This window comes from Indicator indicator, chromosome 6, assembly GCF_027791375.1.
Source record: "Indicator indicator isolate 239-I01 chromosome 6, UM_Iind_1.1, whole genome shotgun sequence".
NCBI lineage: Eukaryota > Metazoa > Chordata > Aves > Piciformes > Indicatoridae > Indicator > Indicator indicator.
The window spans coordinates 35,778,691-35,794,412 of NC_072015.1; the positions used below are offsets into that span (position 1 = coordinate 35,778,691).

Here is a 15,722-nt window from a genome sequence, read left to right on the forward strand (position 1 = left end):
AAAATGGGTCTTGCAGAAAGTGCAGAATACAGAATTATTTGTACAAAGATTACTACTTGGTTTTGTTGTCTTCTGTTTAAATTATATAATTGAAAAAGCGAAAACAATCCCCAACCAACCTTTTTTTTAAGTAGGAGAATCATAAATCTCCCATTATGGTCCAGCCCTTAGACAGTGAAAAGTCAAGCCAGCACAAGCAGATTTGTTATGAAGGAAGACTTGGCTATAACTGAGAATATGCCTCACGCAACCCTTAGGACTAAGTATAAGGTGACTCTATGATAATTACAGCTGCAAAAAGAGTAGCTTGAGGTCTTGATCAGTAAACCCACATGCATCAGGCAGTGAAACTCAGGGCCCCACTATGACACCTTCCTGTCCTTTGCTCTTAAAAAAAGGAGGGGGGAAGAAAATATTTTCTTCATTTTTGTCTTATTCCCAAGCCAAAGCCAGAACAAAGACAGGAGATTATCACACTGTCAGAAAGCCTTCAAAACACAGGGACAAAGTTGTGGAGATTGAAGAAAAAGAGTTCAAGGCACAGTGGTCACAAGAGTTTTCACACCGACAACTCAACTCATTTATCAACATTCATGTTAATGTCATTAAGCAATATCAGATTTAGCAAATGTAACATTACTGAATTTTAACAGCTAAAAGAGAAGGATTTGAAATGATTGCCTGAAAATTTGCTTGGTAAAAATTGTTTCTTAAACTTCTGTCTATATAGTCAAATTCCTCCCAGAGTGCTTTGATTGCAGTGCACAATCTGTAATTCTGACCTCCTCTATCAATATCCACAAATAACATATAGGATCATTATATAATGTTATATAATCAGAGCTACTAGTTCTGATTCTCCCTTCTTTCAGATATTGTAAATCAGGTATTTTCTTAACTTCTCATGGCAAGTCGAATAATGGGAAAACAGGTGAAGGGTGAAAACAACTGGAGAGCAAAAAGCCACAGGAAAAAAAAAAATCAAAGCAGGCTGCTTATGTAGCACCCACCTACACATATCAACCACGTTTCTGAATGACAATTAATCCTGATACAGTATAAGAGAATGCAGCTACATTTATCTGAAACATAGCAGCACCCCATCAGCAACAGCCCAAGCCATAAAAAGGACTGTAGGCAGTTTTAGATAGTTCTAAATATATATGTGTGAGTGTATGCATGTATATATACGCACACATCTTTAGTCTTCATCTCTTTTCATTTTGTTAATAACAACTAAACATAATATTGATCTTCTCTTCACTTTGCTTTTCTCAGCAGCAAAGACTTCAGAAGAGAATCAATTAAAAAAATATAAATATATATAAAACAAATATATATATTTATATATATATAAAGCAAATCTTTGGATTGACTGTTTAAATTAAACAAGAGACATTAGGAAAATAATCTCTTTAGCATATCTTTATAGCAAGCAACACCCACTATTATCAATAATGCAAGTTTATCTCACTTTTCCAGAGCTATCTTTTCCTTGTAGCTACAGATATTCTTAAAGAGAATAGTGGATGCAGTTTGGGAGTTAGTTTACAAATGCAAAACTCAGCATCCAGCTTTTGATTTGTAACCACAGACTACTTCAAATGGAGACCATCATCACTCTTTTACAAAGTTTTTACTTTCCAAGGCTTACAATTAAGAACGTTCTTGCTCTGTTTTATAGAATACAAAGTTACAGCTCCCAAGAAATCCATGCAAAAGTTTAGACTGTTGTAATGGGCATCTTTCACTTCCTAATCACATATATCTTGTTCCCTCATCTGAACATAGAAGGATTTGAACAAACCTTTCAGAAGCTGTGCCACTAATCTTTTTGCTTTCAGAAAGCAAGCCAGCATAATGAATCCACATCTTGACAGATATTGTGCCCTCAGAGTATCTTAATTATAAATAATCACAAAAGTTTCCTAGCTCAGTGTTGTAGCATAATACAAACAACACAGTGATTATTCTGTCAATCCTGCTGTAGCTCATTAATCAGCTGATAGGCTGTCTATTGGATAACAAAGCCTAATGGGCTTCTACAAAACAAGGGAAGATGAGAACTACACTTCACTAGGGAAACACTTTTCTTTAGGCTGAGCATTAGAAGCAGAATAGGTCATAGCTTAACAGAGAGTTCAGAAATTTCAAGCTACTCATCTCCTAAAAATGAATGAAACTGACACAAGAAACCAAAGTAAATCTGCATTGGCAACTACAGTTAGGAATTATAACTGAGAGAGCCAAGAAGAGGTTCTCAAAGAGTTGGAAAGGTATATTTGTGAAAGTATTTTTCAGTCAAAAAGGCTAAGTTTACACTCTAGCTATAAGTCTTGAATGGGATGAGAAGGAAAAAAATACTTATTATAAATTTATGCTTAAGAGCTGTGCATATGTTCCTGCTCTCAGTGTAATCCTAGGACCAAACATTCTTACTGCAACTGTAGAGTCCTTCAGCAACAATTTTGTATGCATTTATTAATGCTTTTATAACAGAGACTGAAGGCTCTTAAGCTGCAGTGATCACATCCATTTTTCCTAAGATTCTGGGTTTACTACCCATGCTAACTAAGGCTGAAAGAAATAGAAGTGCTTCCAAATCACCTTAAGTTCAATTACAACAGAACTCTCTCTCCTATCCTTTTTCTCCAGATGTGTTAAAACTTAACTGATGCCAGGAGAAAGCATGCAGCAAAGATCTACTAGTCTAGAAGTATGGAATACTAAGAGTACCAAGATAAGATGGATGCTAAACTGGTTGCAATATTAGATGAACCATATCCTTGAGAATCATGCCCTTTGAAAAGCTTCTTTTACATGAGGATTTGTACTTTGGTGCTGTCATTTCAATAACCATATCTGCAATGTATTACTTCTTCACTGAAGCATAAGTAAGCTTTTTATGATTTTAAGGGCCAATAAATATTTTATTTCAACTTCAAAATTATGTAAAGGGACTTTTGTTTTGAAACTGCTTGATTTATGAGTTTGTTCTCCAATCTATGCCCAGAAGCTGCTGCTGCTGAATTCGTATGAGTTATGCTGTCCCTCAAAATAAATAATTAAGTAACTGCTGCCAAAACATCATTCAGGAGAAAACAGATTAAATTTACCACATGAGAAAGTTTTCCTTGGAGAGTAGGAGAGTAACATAAAGAAAAACCTTGGAGTAAATGAAGAAGTTGTGTTAATACTGCGAGAAAAATAGTATGAAGAAACAACTTTCATCACACCAATTTTCCCTTGATTTAGTTGTATTTCCATCTCACTGTGGCCTGGATTTATGTTACAACAGCAGTAACAGCTATGGCAGGGGGTGTTACTTCATCTAGGCTGGTCAAAATGACTGCAGAGAAAGCAATCCCAGGGCTTTCCAAGGTGGATGTTGACAAACAGTCCAGCAAGCTGGTCTTGCAGAACACACTCAACACTACCTTTCAGAAACAAATTAAAGCAGTCACTCTGGCTAACAGCATACTAAAACAACCAACTCCTGCTTTACAAAAATTGGTGAAAATAATCAGAAGCACTATATTTGGGGAATTGGTGGTAAAAGAAGCTTGAAACCAACTTTCTAGAATATTTGAAGTGCTGCAAAAGTCAGAGAAACAGAATATTATAATCTGAACATTTTGGGGCAAACTTGCAATAATTGCCAAGAACCAAACAAAAAGCTGACAAAGTTATCACATCACAGTATCACAGCAGTACATTAGAGGTTGGAAGGGACCTCCAGAGTTCATTGGGTCCAACCGCCCTGAAAAAGCAGGATCACTTAGGGTCTTTCAGTGAAATAACATTGTTTTCAAGCAATATAACCTTTAAAGCACAAAAATCATATACAGGTGGGCAGCCAATTAACATCTCATTTTCTTGAGTTAGCTTTCAAATGGGAAACATTAAGGTTTGTGTAAAGTTAGGCGCAGGGACAAATGCAGAGTGAAGCTCAAAATTCCATGCAGCAGTTGCTGAGAAACTATACTAATGCTCCCACTTAAGAATAGACCTCAAGCCAGGCTTGTGGGTCACAAAGTAATGAAAGCAATGGGATTAACAAATCAAACAGTGAATCTTTGGGCTGGCAGTACAGTGAACAGAATCAGATTATCGTTAATGAGGTATTAGTGTCACACAGGTATATCCCCCCAAATCATACAGCATTTCTCAAAGGAAGTCAAGAGGAGATGCACTGACTAGCTATGGGCTAGAAAACGATTTAGCAGCACTGCTGCCCAGTGGGTTGGACCATAAAGAAAACAGCCATTAGACAAGGTACTAGAAAATATACCATAAAAAGAAATTGCAAATCTGAAAAAGAAACTACTGTGTATCACAGACCCCCTCATTTAGCACAGTGAAGATGCAGAACCACAAATTATTTCCCTAAGAAATAAACCTTGAGTCTGTATACAATTCTGGGACAGTGAGGAGGAGAGAAAAAAATGGGCAGATAAAGCTAAAGCTTCCCAAAAAACACCTCCAGAAAAAGCAGCAGCAAGTAGCAGTGAACAAGCCTGAGGGGACGTGGAGGAATACCTTTTGTAGCAGTGAAGGAAGATGCAGCAATAGCTGCAAGCTGCAATACTGAAACATTTTCATAACTGAGTAAGATTCTACCTGGCAGGTCTATCCTAGCTGAGGGGCTGCAAAAGCCATGCAAGAAAATACTTCAGCATTCTTTTATAGAAATTACCAAAAGGGAAAAAAGAAAACAAACAAACAAAATGACCCAAGAAAAAGAAAAAAAAAGAAAAATGCAGGCATTATTTATTCTGACATTAAATGAAACTGGATATTTTAAACACCTTACCACTCAGCTAGCACTAAAGTACAAGGCTTTGTGTTTGGAAATCATCAAAGCTTGTATGTTACGGCATGGGTTTGTTGGTTTTTGGTTTTTTTTTTTTATGTATTTTTATCCTTCTTCAAAAGACTGCTCAGATTCACGGGGGATGTATATGGAGGAGGGAGAGTACCCAGTTTGTTCAGAATTAAACCAATTTTCCCAGCCCCAAAGTATATGGCCTGACAAAAGTGACACCCTTGCCTTTCCAGTTTGGGTCTCTTCCCCAGATGATCACACATTCATTCTGTATTATTGATCCAACGTTCAATAGAAGTGAATAAAGATTGTGGAAAAACAGCTACAAAGAACAGAAATAATAGAGAATTTTTTTTTTCTGTCAGAACATGTAGATCACGCTTAGAATAAATACAAAGATTCAGTCTTTGACAGCTTTGACCTAACTCTAGAGCCGTATTGAAATACCTTTATTCATGCTTTATGTAATGAACTGAACTTGCTGAAGTTAGATCAAAGGCAAAACCTGGACTAGGTTTGCTGTTTCCTCCAACAGTAGAAATACAAGACAAAAAAGAAAAAGAACATCTAATAATGTTTAAATAAAGTGAACACTGGATAGAAACCAATTTCAAACTGATGGAAAGCCACAGAAATCAATTTCATACATTTAGGCAGAAAACAGGAAAAAAGGGAAAGGAAGGTCCTACTAAATCTTGCAGTGTTTTTGGAATAAGAATGTGTATTTCTTACCATACCTCAAGCCTGGAAATTTGCTGAAATTGTCAGTTTAAACGTTGTGGACTAACGTTTGCTACTAAGAGTAACGTAAAGCTAACATCTGCCCTGGGGTACAACTGAAATGATGAACTAGAAATCAGAGTCAGTGTTTTTATCACTGTGAAAGAACTATTGTCACTAAATTAATTCTTCTACCCTGGAGTAGTGCCCCCTGCTGCACTGCAACATTCATTTATGTAACTTTAACACTGAATATACAACTACTTTCTGAGTCTAAGTCTGCTCTACACTATTGCAGGTATGCATCCATCCATACATGGAGACAATCTGATTAGGAGGTATGGTACTGCTGCTGATCTGTTTCAACTCCCCATGCATTTTCTTCCCCAGAAGCAACCACAGAGCTTCAGGAGGGCCACATCAATAACAGCAGAGCTTCTGCTGGCAGTGTCTGTCAAGGGGAGGGTTTCCCTCAAAATTAATCAGAGATTCTCTCAAATGAGGAGAAAGTTCACATGAAATTTTGCATGAAGGTCAGTCCTGCTGTGTTTTCTTCCTGTCCAGGAGTTCCCATGTATTTCTATGGTGAAGTGAGCAAAACTTTGTTGCTCGGCTAACTCCCAAAAGCAAGACCAGAGTGTCATGAGGTTTGCACCTCATATAATAAATAAGACCTCAAGAGGCACTTCCCCACACGTGCTTTGCCTATTAAAAGTACAGTTCCAGTGCACACTATCAAAAGCCTCCAATCCCCGAAGATAAAATAGGAAAGGAAAAAGGAAAAAGAATTAAAAGAAAAAAAAAAAAAGGAGAAGAAGAAGATGGTGAACTGTGGTCCAAGAAGCCAAAGACTCGTGTTATGGTGCATTGGGTCATATTCCAGTGGGAGAAAGGCCTGTTCAAGTGGGACTGCCTGCATCCCACAGATAGAAGCAGCTAATCTTCTTAGACTAGTTTAAATGCCCTTTTCATTGCTCAAACTAATAATACATGGAAATTGTGCAGTGAAGGCAAAAGTAGCACAAACTCACTGTACTGGAACAAACGTGACAGGGAATGCAAAAAAAACCCGAACCAAACACTTTTTTTTTTAATCAAATGTTTGTGTGGCCATGCCAGACCTCCAAGTAACAAGCATGAGGATTTAGAAAATTAGTAAGAAATTTGATTCAGCAACCAGTATGGAAATTTCTGTGATGACTTGCATTACTTAAGTGTTAGAAACATCAGTTATAGCCTGCATATAGTTGTGAAATTCTGAATTTTGATGTGTTACAGAGCCAGCTAATTAAAGCCTGGTTTTCTACGGATACGTGTCCTAGGCTTCTACACAGGCACACACAAACATGTATCCTACCTCCTACTTCATACCCTTCTGGGCTTCAGTCCCTTCTGTGTGTTTTCTCAACTTTCTTCCTGCTGCTTTTCTAACTCTCTTCTCATTGCAGTCAGTCCCTTTCCTATCAACAACAGCTGGACAAAGAGCACCACATATGACAGCTAGCTCAAAGTTCTCTGGCTCATGTCACAGCCTCTCCTTCTGTCCTTCTGGATCTCTCTCCTCAGCTGCTCATTTTCACAGACATGTATAGAAGCTAATAGTCTTTGGGAAATATTTTGTGAAAAAATTGCTTGCAATTGGCTGCTGGTCAGAAATTATTAGGAGGAATTGACAATGCAATCACATCAGCCTTGTTTCAGAAGGAAAACAAGGCTGAAAACATCACTGATTGTCATGAACACCAACAGTATTTCTGGGTATTCAGCGGTAGGATCTTGAATACCTATGGATTAAAAGAAAAAAAATCAACCTATGGATTAAAAGAAAAAAATCAACCAACCAAATCTCAAGGTGCACTCTTTAATCATCAACTACACAAGCTAGAGAAGTAAAAGAATTTTCCCCTTCTAACAAATGAACCTGCCCTATATTAATATGCCTACAAAGTGAGTAATGTATCATTGCATCATGATTAGGGTACCTCTAATTTTCTTAGAAAACTTTCCCACATGAGATGCTGAATCCAAAACAAGGTTTCTCTGCTTTTAATGTCATTATGGCCTAATCACTGAATCCCCTATTTCAGTCACCTATTTCAATTACTTGCCTAGAAGATCGCAGTTATGACTACATTACATTAAATATGTAGAAATCCAGGATATTTCAAGGAAGCACTAGCATTTATTCTTTGTCTCTGGCAAAGCTTTTTTTGCAGAGTTAAAGAAAATTCTAAACAAAGCATGCTGTAAGAGAATGTAAATGAAACAATGGAAGAAAAAGACAAATCTCCAAAACAGAGAAACAGTTCCAGAAATCAAGACAGGACCAGTTTGGTCAAGACACTCATCCTGCTTAAATGTTTATGTTAATATGGCAACCAGAAAAAGTGACAGATGACAAAGGAAAAGAGGAGAAACAGCAATCTATACAAATTAGATGTTTCCACCAATGTAAGAAATTCATACAGAGAGGTAAATAGTGGCTGAATATCTTGAAATAGAAGAGAAATACTAAACTGCAGAACATCTCTGTTTTGCAGTATCAGGATGCTGTCAGGAATACTTCAGTGTATGAAATAAAAATACGTAGCGGTCTTTCACGATACATTGTAGGGACTATTAATGATTCTTCTTCACTGTTTCATTGCCTTGAATTCATATTGAAAGGGAATACAAATAAGATTAATCTGGAAGAATTTTACATCGAAATATACCCCCTACAGCATACCAATTGCCCAGTATTATACCTTCATGCCTTTACCAATCACTGCCAGATGTACAGAATACTGTTGGCACTTTTTAACTAAAATACCAAAGGTTGAAATGGATTCCACATTACACATCAGAGATCAAAGCCACACATACAGCTTCCAGCCCTTGCTCAGACTGCCACTCAACAACAGCCTGCTGACACATAGGCTTTTGATCTGAGAAGCTAAGGAATGGGTGTTTGTATATCTCCTACTTAAGAATGTGTATTTAGAAAGCAGTTTGCAGGTTATGTCACCCAGCATACCTCAGTGAAAGTCCTTAAGGGTGACATAAGTGTTAGCAAAATAAAACAGCTTGCTCTTTCCACATTACATTACAAAAAAATCATTAATTTTATTGAAGTAAGAGATAATTAAATCAGCCTGCATCTCAAGGCAGCCAATTGAGAACTGAATCTCCCTTTCTGTTGCTGGTCATAAGTAATAAAAACATTGTCAAGATAGAGGACAAAAAGCACCCTCTGTGTAAACATACTACAGAAATACAGCAAGTCACCTTCAGACTGAGACTCTTCTCAATTTCTGACAGCTTTCCTTATTTGACATTGTCACAGGCCATCAGTGACCTAAATTAACCACTGAAGTCAAAAAAACCAATATCATTATCAACAACATACTGTAAGAAGAGCACTACTAAATGTTGCCTCAGTAGCAAATGCAACATAAAAATTTCCAACATATTTGCACTTTTTGCCTTTTATTTTGTGGTTTGTTTTTTGAGACTTTTTAACATAGAGAATGGTGTAGAGGTAGAGAAGACAAATTCTCCCAAACAGAGGAAAAGGAGTCACCCAGAAAGTTGGAATTCCAGGTTAAAAGCCTTTCAGAAAAAGTTTTGCAGGCAACCAGCTTCATGCTGTATTTGCCAATAAAAGTAATTTTTCAGTTATTAGATTCTGTTATTCTTTTCCCCCCTCCTCCCCCCACTCCTCCCAGCACTATCACTGGCATCCTGCATTTCTCTTGCATGGACGACAGTCATCTCTTTGCTCAAGCACGTAACACTTGTGTAAATCAAATCAAACATTCCTGCTAGGGTTAAGAGCTCTCTTTTTGTGACTGCCTGAACAAGGACATAGTGATGGAGTCAGACATTCAAATCCTCTATTCAGTAATGCAATGTCAGATTGGTTTTTGTCTATATGCTGTTTTCTTGACTGTAGTATAAATTGACTTCACCATGAGCACAAGTTTCTATAACTATTTATGTGAATTTTCTGTAATTCCTTGAGGTGAAGTTTATTTTTTTTGAGGGAGAATAGTTTTGTATTTTATCAGGATGAATATTATTGCAACACTTAGAAGAACTACAGATTTCTATCCCTTCTATTCAAATTATGCCCTTAATCAAAGATGCTTATGACAGTGGATCCTGAGGAGTGGAAGGATTTGTGCACTCTATTTTCCCACCACCTAATACATGCTACAGCTGTCCATTTGGAGGTACACATATTGCTATCACTGTATGACATAACACCCTCCAGTGCTGCTATACCATCCACTAAGCCTCATCACACTTCCCAGCCATGCTGTCATTTGTGTTTGTTCATCATTCAGTCAATCAATGCACAAAAACCTGACACAAAGTGGAGTTATGCCATGTAGTATTTATCTAGTCCCTGCAGAACATTTAGCCCAAGTAGCAGAGAGTCCCTTGATGTACTGATAACATAAATAATGTTTAAGACTTAGTCACAGCTGTAGTGTGGAATGGATGCTGTCTAGTAGTGATGCTTCCTATCATCATGTAAGTTAACACATATCTTGACAAATGCAGGCATTTAAAAGTAAATAGAAGGTTTCTGACTGCTCCTCCTTACTGACTGAGCAACTTCATGAACAAATCGAATTTCAGACCTCAGCAGGCACAACTTGATAGCAAATGAAGAGGATTCAACACAGGGATATCTAACTCTTTAAAACATCTTATACTATCTGGAAGTTCCACAAAACAAATTAAAAAAAAAACAACAAAGCCAAACCAAAGCTCCAGCCACATACTTCACTACAGACCATGGACTGTCTAGTTTTTAAGAGAGAGTGTTAAGAAGACAGTTTCAAGTTTTTGGTTACTCTCTCCATTCTCCCTAGAGATACAGTCTTATTTTGTTTCTATACTAGAACTGATGTTTTTCACAAAAAAAATCCTGAAGTAGAAGAAAAAAATATCTGATATGACAGGCATTGCAAACACTGTTAATGAACTACTTGAATTATCCTCCTAAGTTTTTCCCATTTGTACTCTGATTATCATCTTCTTCCCAAACTTAATTATGTCTCATTTGTTCATTCTGCACTCATTTCAGTGAGTATTCCAGGTGGAAAGGAGCAGTCTGTAACTGAGACCTCAGGTAATTGTTATCTATTGTTATATATAAAAATATGATTATTGAATAGGAAGCCAGGACATTTCCCAAACTGAAAAGCAAAACTGGCTGGCTACTTTGTATCAACGGTCATCAATCCAAAGATCACTAGACAGGTGATTGAAAAAACATTAATAAAATCATGCTGCTATCATCTGCATTTTAAAGACTGGTATTAATAAACACTGATTCCTCAGCAGAGGGAACCTTTCCACAAGCTTGACCTTTGAGAAAGTCAGAAAGAAAAACAGCTGACTCACAAATGTGCTTTGTGAGTCAAATACTGACATACATATCCAGTTGCTACTTACAATTTATGCAACTCCAACACTTTTAAATTCAATAGAAAGTATTCCACTACGGTTGAGTAGAGACCAAGTAAAGACCCCAATACATCATAATTTGATGAGTTGTTTCCTCTAACTTTGGATAAATTGTAGATTTGCTCTCCTATCATGACTCTTTCATTTTAGGTTGCTTTTGGAGATACAATAATCTTATCCAATAAATCTAATGAGACACACAATGACTGTCCCATACTCACAATCAGTTTAAATACAATGCCAAGCCTTAAAATCCAGTGATATATGGAATTAACTATTCTTCTTTACATACAAATTCACTGACCTTCAAAACTGAGATACGGTAATTAGACAAAATGTTAAATCTAAAAAGCATCAAACACTACATTTCTAAATTAAAAAGATGATACAAAGATACAAGATAGTCAGCATTCAAGTGTAGTCCATTCAATGCCTTACCTGAACCAAATTCCATCCCTTTAGAGATTCAGCAATGATAGAAGTAACTGTTGCACATACACCACCAAAAACCATCAGATGATTAGGTCCATATTTTATTGCATCATAGAAGGCTTTGAGTCCTTTTGCATTGTCACACTAGGGGAAAAGAAAAAAAAAAGGCAATATTCAATATCACTATTTATAGCAGAGGTACACCTCTTCTTACATTGTTCAAAACCCTTCATGTTTTCCTCCAAGACAAAGCTACAACATCTGTATTTTTATACTTCCATATAACAAAGAATAAAAAAGCCCTAACAAAATGTCATTGACTGAAACCTTTTCTATATTCAGAGCTGCCGTTTCCCCAAGCAAAATTTGGAATGTAACACCAGATATCATCAGGACTTCCATGGTCAGAGGAAAGTTTGACACTAGTCATGGTCTCTCTGAAGTAAGCTCTGTCTCTAAGGAAGACTCCTAAAATAACTCCTCCTTACAGTCCAATCTTAGTATTCTGTGCAAAAATATATAGTAGAGAATGTGCTACAACATAAAGTCTTTAAAAATATCAAAATAATCACACAAACATTCAGGTTGGAAAAGACCCTCAGGATCACCAAGTCCAACCAATAACCCTACTCTATAAGGTTCATCCCTAAACAATGTCCCCAAGCACCACATCTAAACGACCTTGAAACACATTCAGGGTTGGTGACTCAACCACCTCCCCGGGCAGCCCCCATTCCAATGCCTGACTGTGGAAATTTTTTTCCTAATGACCAGTCTAATATTGAAGTGCTAAGAATGAATTGTTCTGCTCTCATAGATCACCTTCCTTTCAGCAGAAGACTGGACTAAGTTACCATCAGTGGTCACTTCTAACCTGACTTGTTCTCACCTCCTCTGAGAGTTTGTTCATTTTCACAGGTAAAGAATTTCACCATAAACAAATACCAAGACTGAAAACTAAGAAACAAATTGGTGATGCTAGTCAGCATTGACAAAAGACATATCAGTCCCTGAATAGAGTAGTATCAGTCAGTCACAATAACATACATAGTCATTACTTAATTCCAGAACTTGCAGCAAACAAATTATGTACCTGAAGTCAAGAATTAGATTCCAAACCACACTGAAAGTTAGGAATGTCAACAGACTATCATGTCAGCTTGCATCTGCTTCACTAGCAGCCACTTCTTTATCTCACTTTTTGAAACAAAACCTTCTGCCTTCTTTTGCTTCCTCTACAAAGACTTCCTCAAATACAGTCTTCACAAGAACTATCATATGCCAGCCTCCAATATTTCATTATGACAATTCAATGAAACAGGTCATTTACTATCAGCATCCAAGCAGTTATTATATTGCATTCTGTGGCAAGAATAAAGATTTTGACCAAGGAGTTTGCAAGTTTATAGTAATCCCCTTATGGAATTAATATGCTAAAAGAAACAAATACTCCATTTGCATTCTATCTACAAGAATAGAATTATTGCTGCCACTTATTCAAATGGATACAGATTTTCACTGTGCAGACTTCTTTTACATTTTAAATTGCATAATACAGCACAATATTTTCCTATTTATGACATCAAACAAACAAACAAAAGAAAAACAATAAAAAAACCCATCACCCAAAACATTCAGTATGGTAAAGGCTTTCTTGTCATTTTGACAGATTGGTGGCCAGCTCGTATTGTAAAGGAATTAAGATTGTGATTACTGGAAGAAGCAGCATCCTCCATTCTTACTTCTCCAACCTCTAATTAAAGACTAGTTTATTCCAAGTGCAACTAGAAGGCTCAGTTATTTCTTTACTTTTATAAGCTGTCAGGGACACTGGAGCTCTAAGTATCAGAACTTAACTGACATTATGCCAAGTGTTTGTCCTCATCCACTTCACCATTCAAAGTTGCAGGAAGAGAGATTGTTGGGTTTTCATACCAAATTAAACCCTTTGGTTGTGGGTTTTTTTGTTTGTTTGTTTGTTTTGTTTTCCATTATGTTACATGTTTTAAATGTATCACTAAGTGACAGTTCACAGGATCACAGGATGTTAGGGGTTGGAAGGGACCTCCAGAAATCATCGAGTCCAACCCCCCTGCCAGAGCAGGACCATAGACTCTAGCACAGGTCACACAGGAATGCATTCAGCTGGGTCTTGAATGTCTCCAGAGAAGGATACTCCACAACCTCCCTGGGCAGCCTGTTCCAGTGCTCTGTGACCCTCATAGTGAAGAAGTTCCTCCTCATGTTGAGGTGAAACCTCCCGTGCTGTAGTTTATATCCATTACCCCTTACAAATAATATATGAAATATCCATTACCCCTTACAAATAATATATGAAATAAGGAGGATGTCGACACTAAAATAATAGTAAGAAGCTGTAGCCCATGAAAAGCTACACACATAAAAAATTATGGAGAAATATAGTCTGTTACTTGAAGTATGTAGCATGAAGTAAAATTCATGCTAAAATTCGCCCTACATAACAAAACACTGATGCATTAATTGGTTGCCTGCAAATTGTTACTCACTGCAGTAATCAGATGCAGTTATTAATCCCAGCTGATCAATTCACTGGGAGATCCAAAACTGCTATTATATTTTCTTTGTTTACTTAGTCTTTTCATATTTATGAAGATATTTGCATGATGACAACCCTTTTTCAATCAGACAGTGATTCTCTTGGGAAGGCATGCTGAAAGCTTTTTTCATCCTCCCAAAGTAAAAGGTTTACACTGCTGAGGTACATTACTGATGATTCCAAGGTACATACAACAACAGGTGGGCTACTCTTCCAATATTCAGTTAAAATGTTACCATGTTTTCATCTTCATACTTCCTTCCTGACTAATCTCATATTTCTCTCTTTTAGGCCACCACAAATACTTACAGGACTCAGCTTGCTCCTTTTAGCAAAACTGCTAAAACAGTCCAAAGAAAAAGACAGAGAATAATACTGTGTCTGGTCACAACTGGTCAGAAACAATAGGAAAAAAAGAGAACGAAGGGAGAGTGCAGAGTTTCACATTTGTTTAATTCACATTTCATAGCATGTACTGTGTATAACATTCTTCCCTGCAAGCAACAGAAGAGTCTGTCAGAAGTATTAAAAAATAAACATTCACATAAAAATAATAATCCTCTGAAGCCAGACAGACAAGCAGTTAGAAAAGGTTTCTTCCTGCCTATAGTCTCAGGAACATATCCTCAGTAAGCTCATGAAACCCTTTTAACAACTTGACTTTTTCAGAGATCCTGGAAGGCCACCATTGCTGCTCACGATCTTCTATTGCCAAACTACATATATATATATATATATATATATAACCTAAAATGTGGGCAATGTTGAAAGACCAGCACAGACAACACTGAAATTGCCACCATATAACCAGCAAATGAGTTCTTGAATTGTTATGGCCAAGTCACTACAACTAGGTCCAGAAGCAACACAATGCAGAATTTAATAACAGTCCAACAAAAGACTACACAAGAACTAAAATCCACATTAAAAAGCAGAATCTAAAAAGTTCTGGACATCTGTGGATGAAAAGAAGCTGACTGGCTTATTAACTGGAGCATGACTAACAGCAAGGAAGGAGAAAGAATGCCTCATAAAAAGTCACAAACTTAAATGATGAAAAGTATCACCCAAAGGAGCCAGTGCTACTGTTGCTAGATAGTTTCACTTTTTCACCTAAATTGTCAACATCTCTGTTTTGCTGAGCTGAACCACAGCCTTATATATAAAAACAGGCAGCCATGCTGTGCTGCTCATCTTGAGTGCACTGAAGCATTGAGGATGGCTGCAATACCTTTCATCAAAGAAATGGATTTGCACCGTAACTGGAATTTCAAATACATGTAATTGGGTACATGCAACAAATTTCTTCAGATAAAGTGGCTGAAAGCTTCTCACCTCAGACACATTAATTTCTGTGCTAGCCTCAGTCAGAAGCCAGTAATAAATCCTAAACAATAACGTGCATATTAATGAAATAATTGCATCAACGTGTCTCTTAACACACTGATTTGATACAGATTATATGGACAACACACAAGGAGAAAGATCAGCAAATTACCAAGCAAACATCTGAGGAGAGTCCTACCTGTCACTATGAAAAACACAGACTAATATCACACCTAACAAAGCCACACCTTCCATTTCTAAGGAAACAGAATCACCTATTTTTAAGAAAAATAGCCAAATGAAGGGTTTGGGGACTGAAGTGTTACCCTTCTTGAATCCTCCTCAGAGGAGAGGCTGGCAACTAAAACTATTATCCTCCAC

General features: G+C 37.0%; 1 protein-coding gene across 1 annotated transcript in view; it reads right to left on the minus strand.

Annotated features, from left to right (window-relative positions):
• The window catches only part of GABBR2 (gamma-aminobutyric acid type B receptor subunit 2), a 498,889-nt gene that overhangs the window by 371,645 nt on the left and 111,522 nt on the right, over window positions 1–15,722 (minus strand). Inside the window, exon 2 of the mRNA XM_054381694.1 lies at window positions 11,444–11,581. Within this exon, the coding sequence (XP_054237669.1) occupies window positions 11,444–11,581 (138 nt within the window). The remainder of the gene's footprint in view (window positions 1–11,443; window positions 11,582–15,722) is intronic.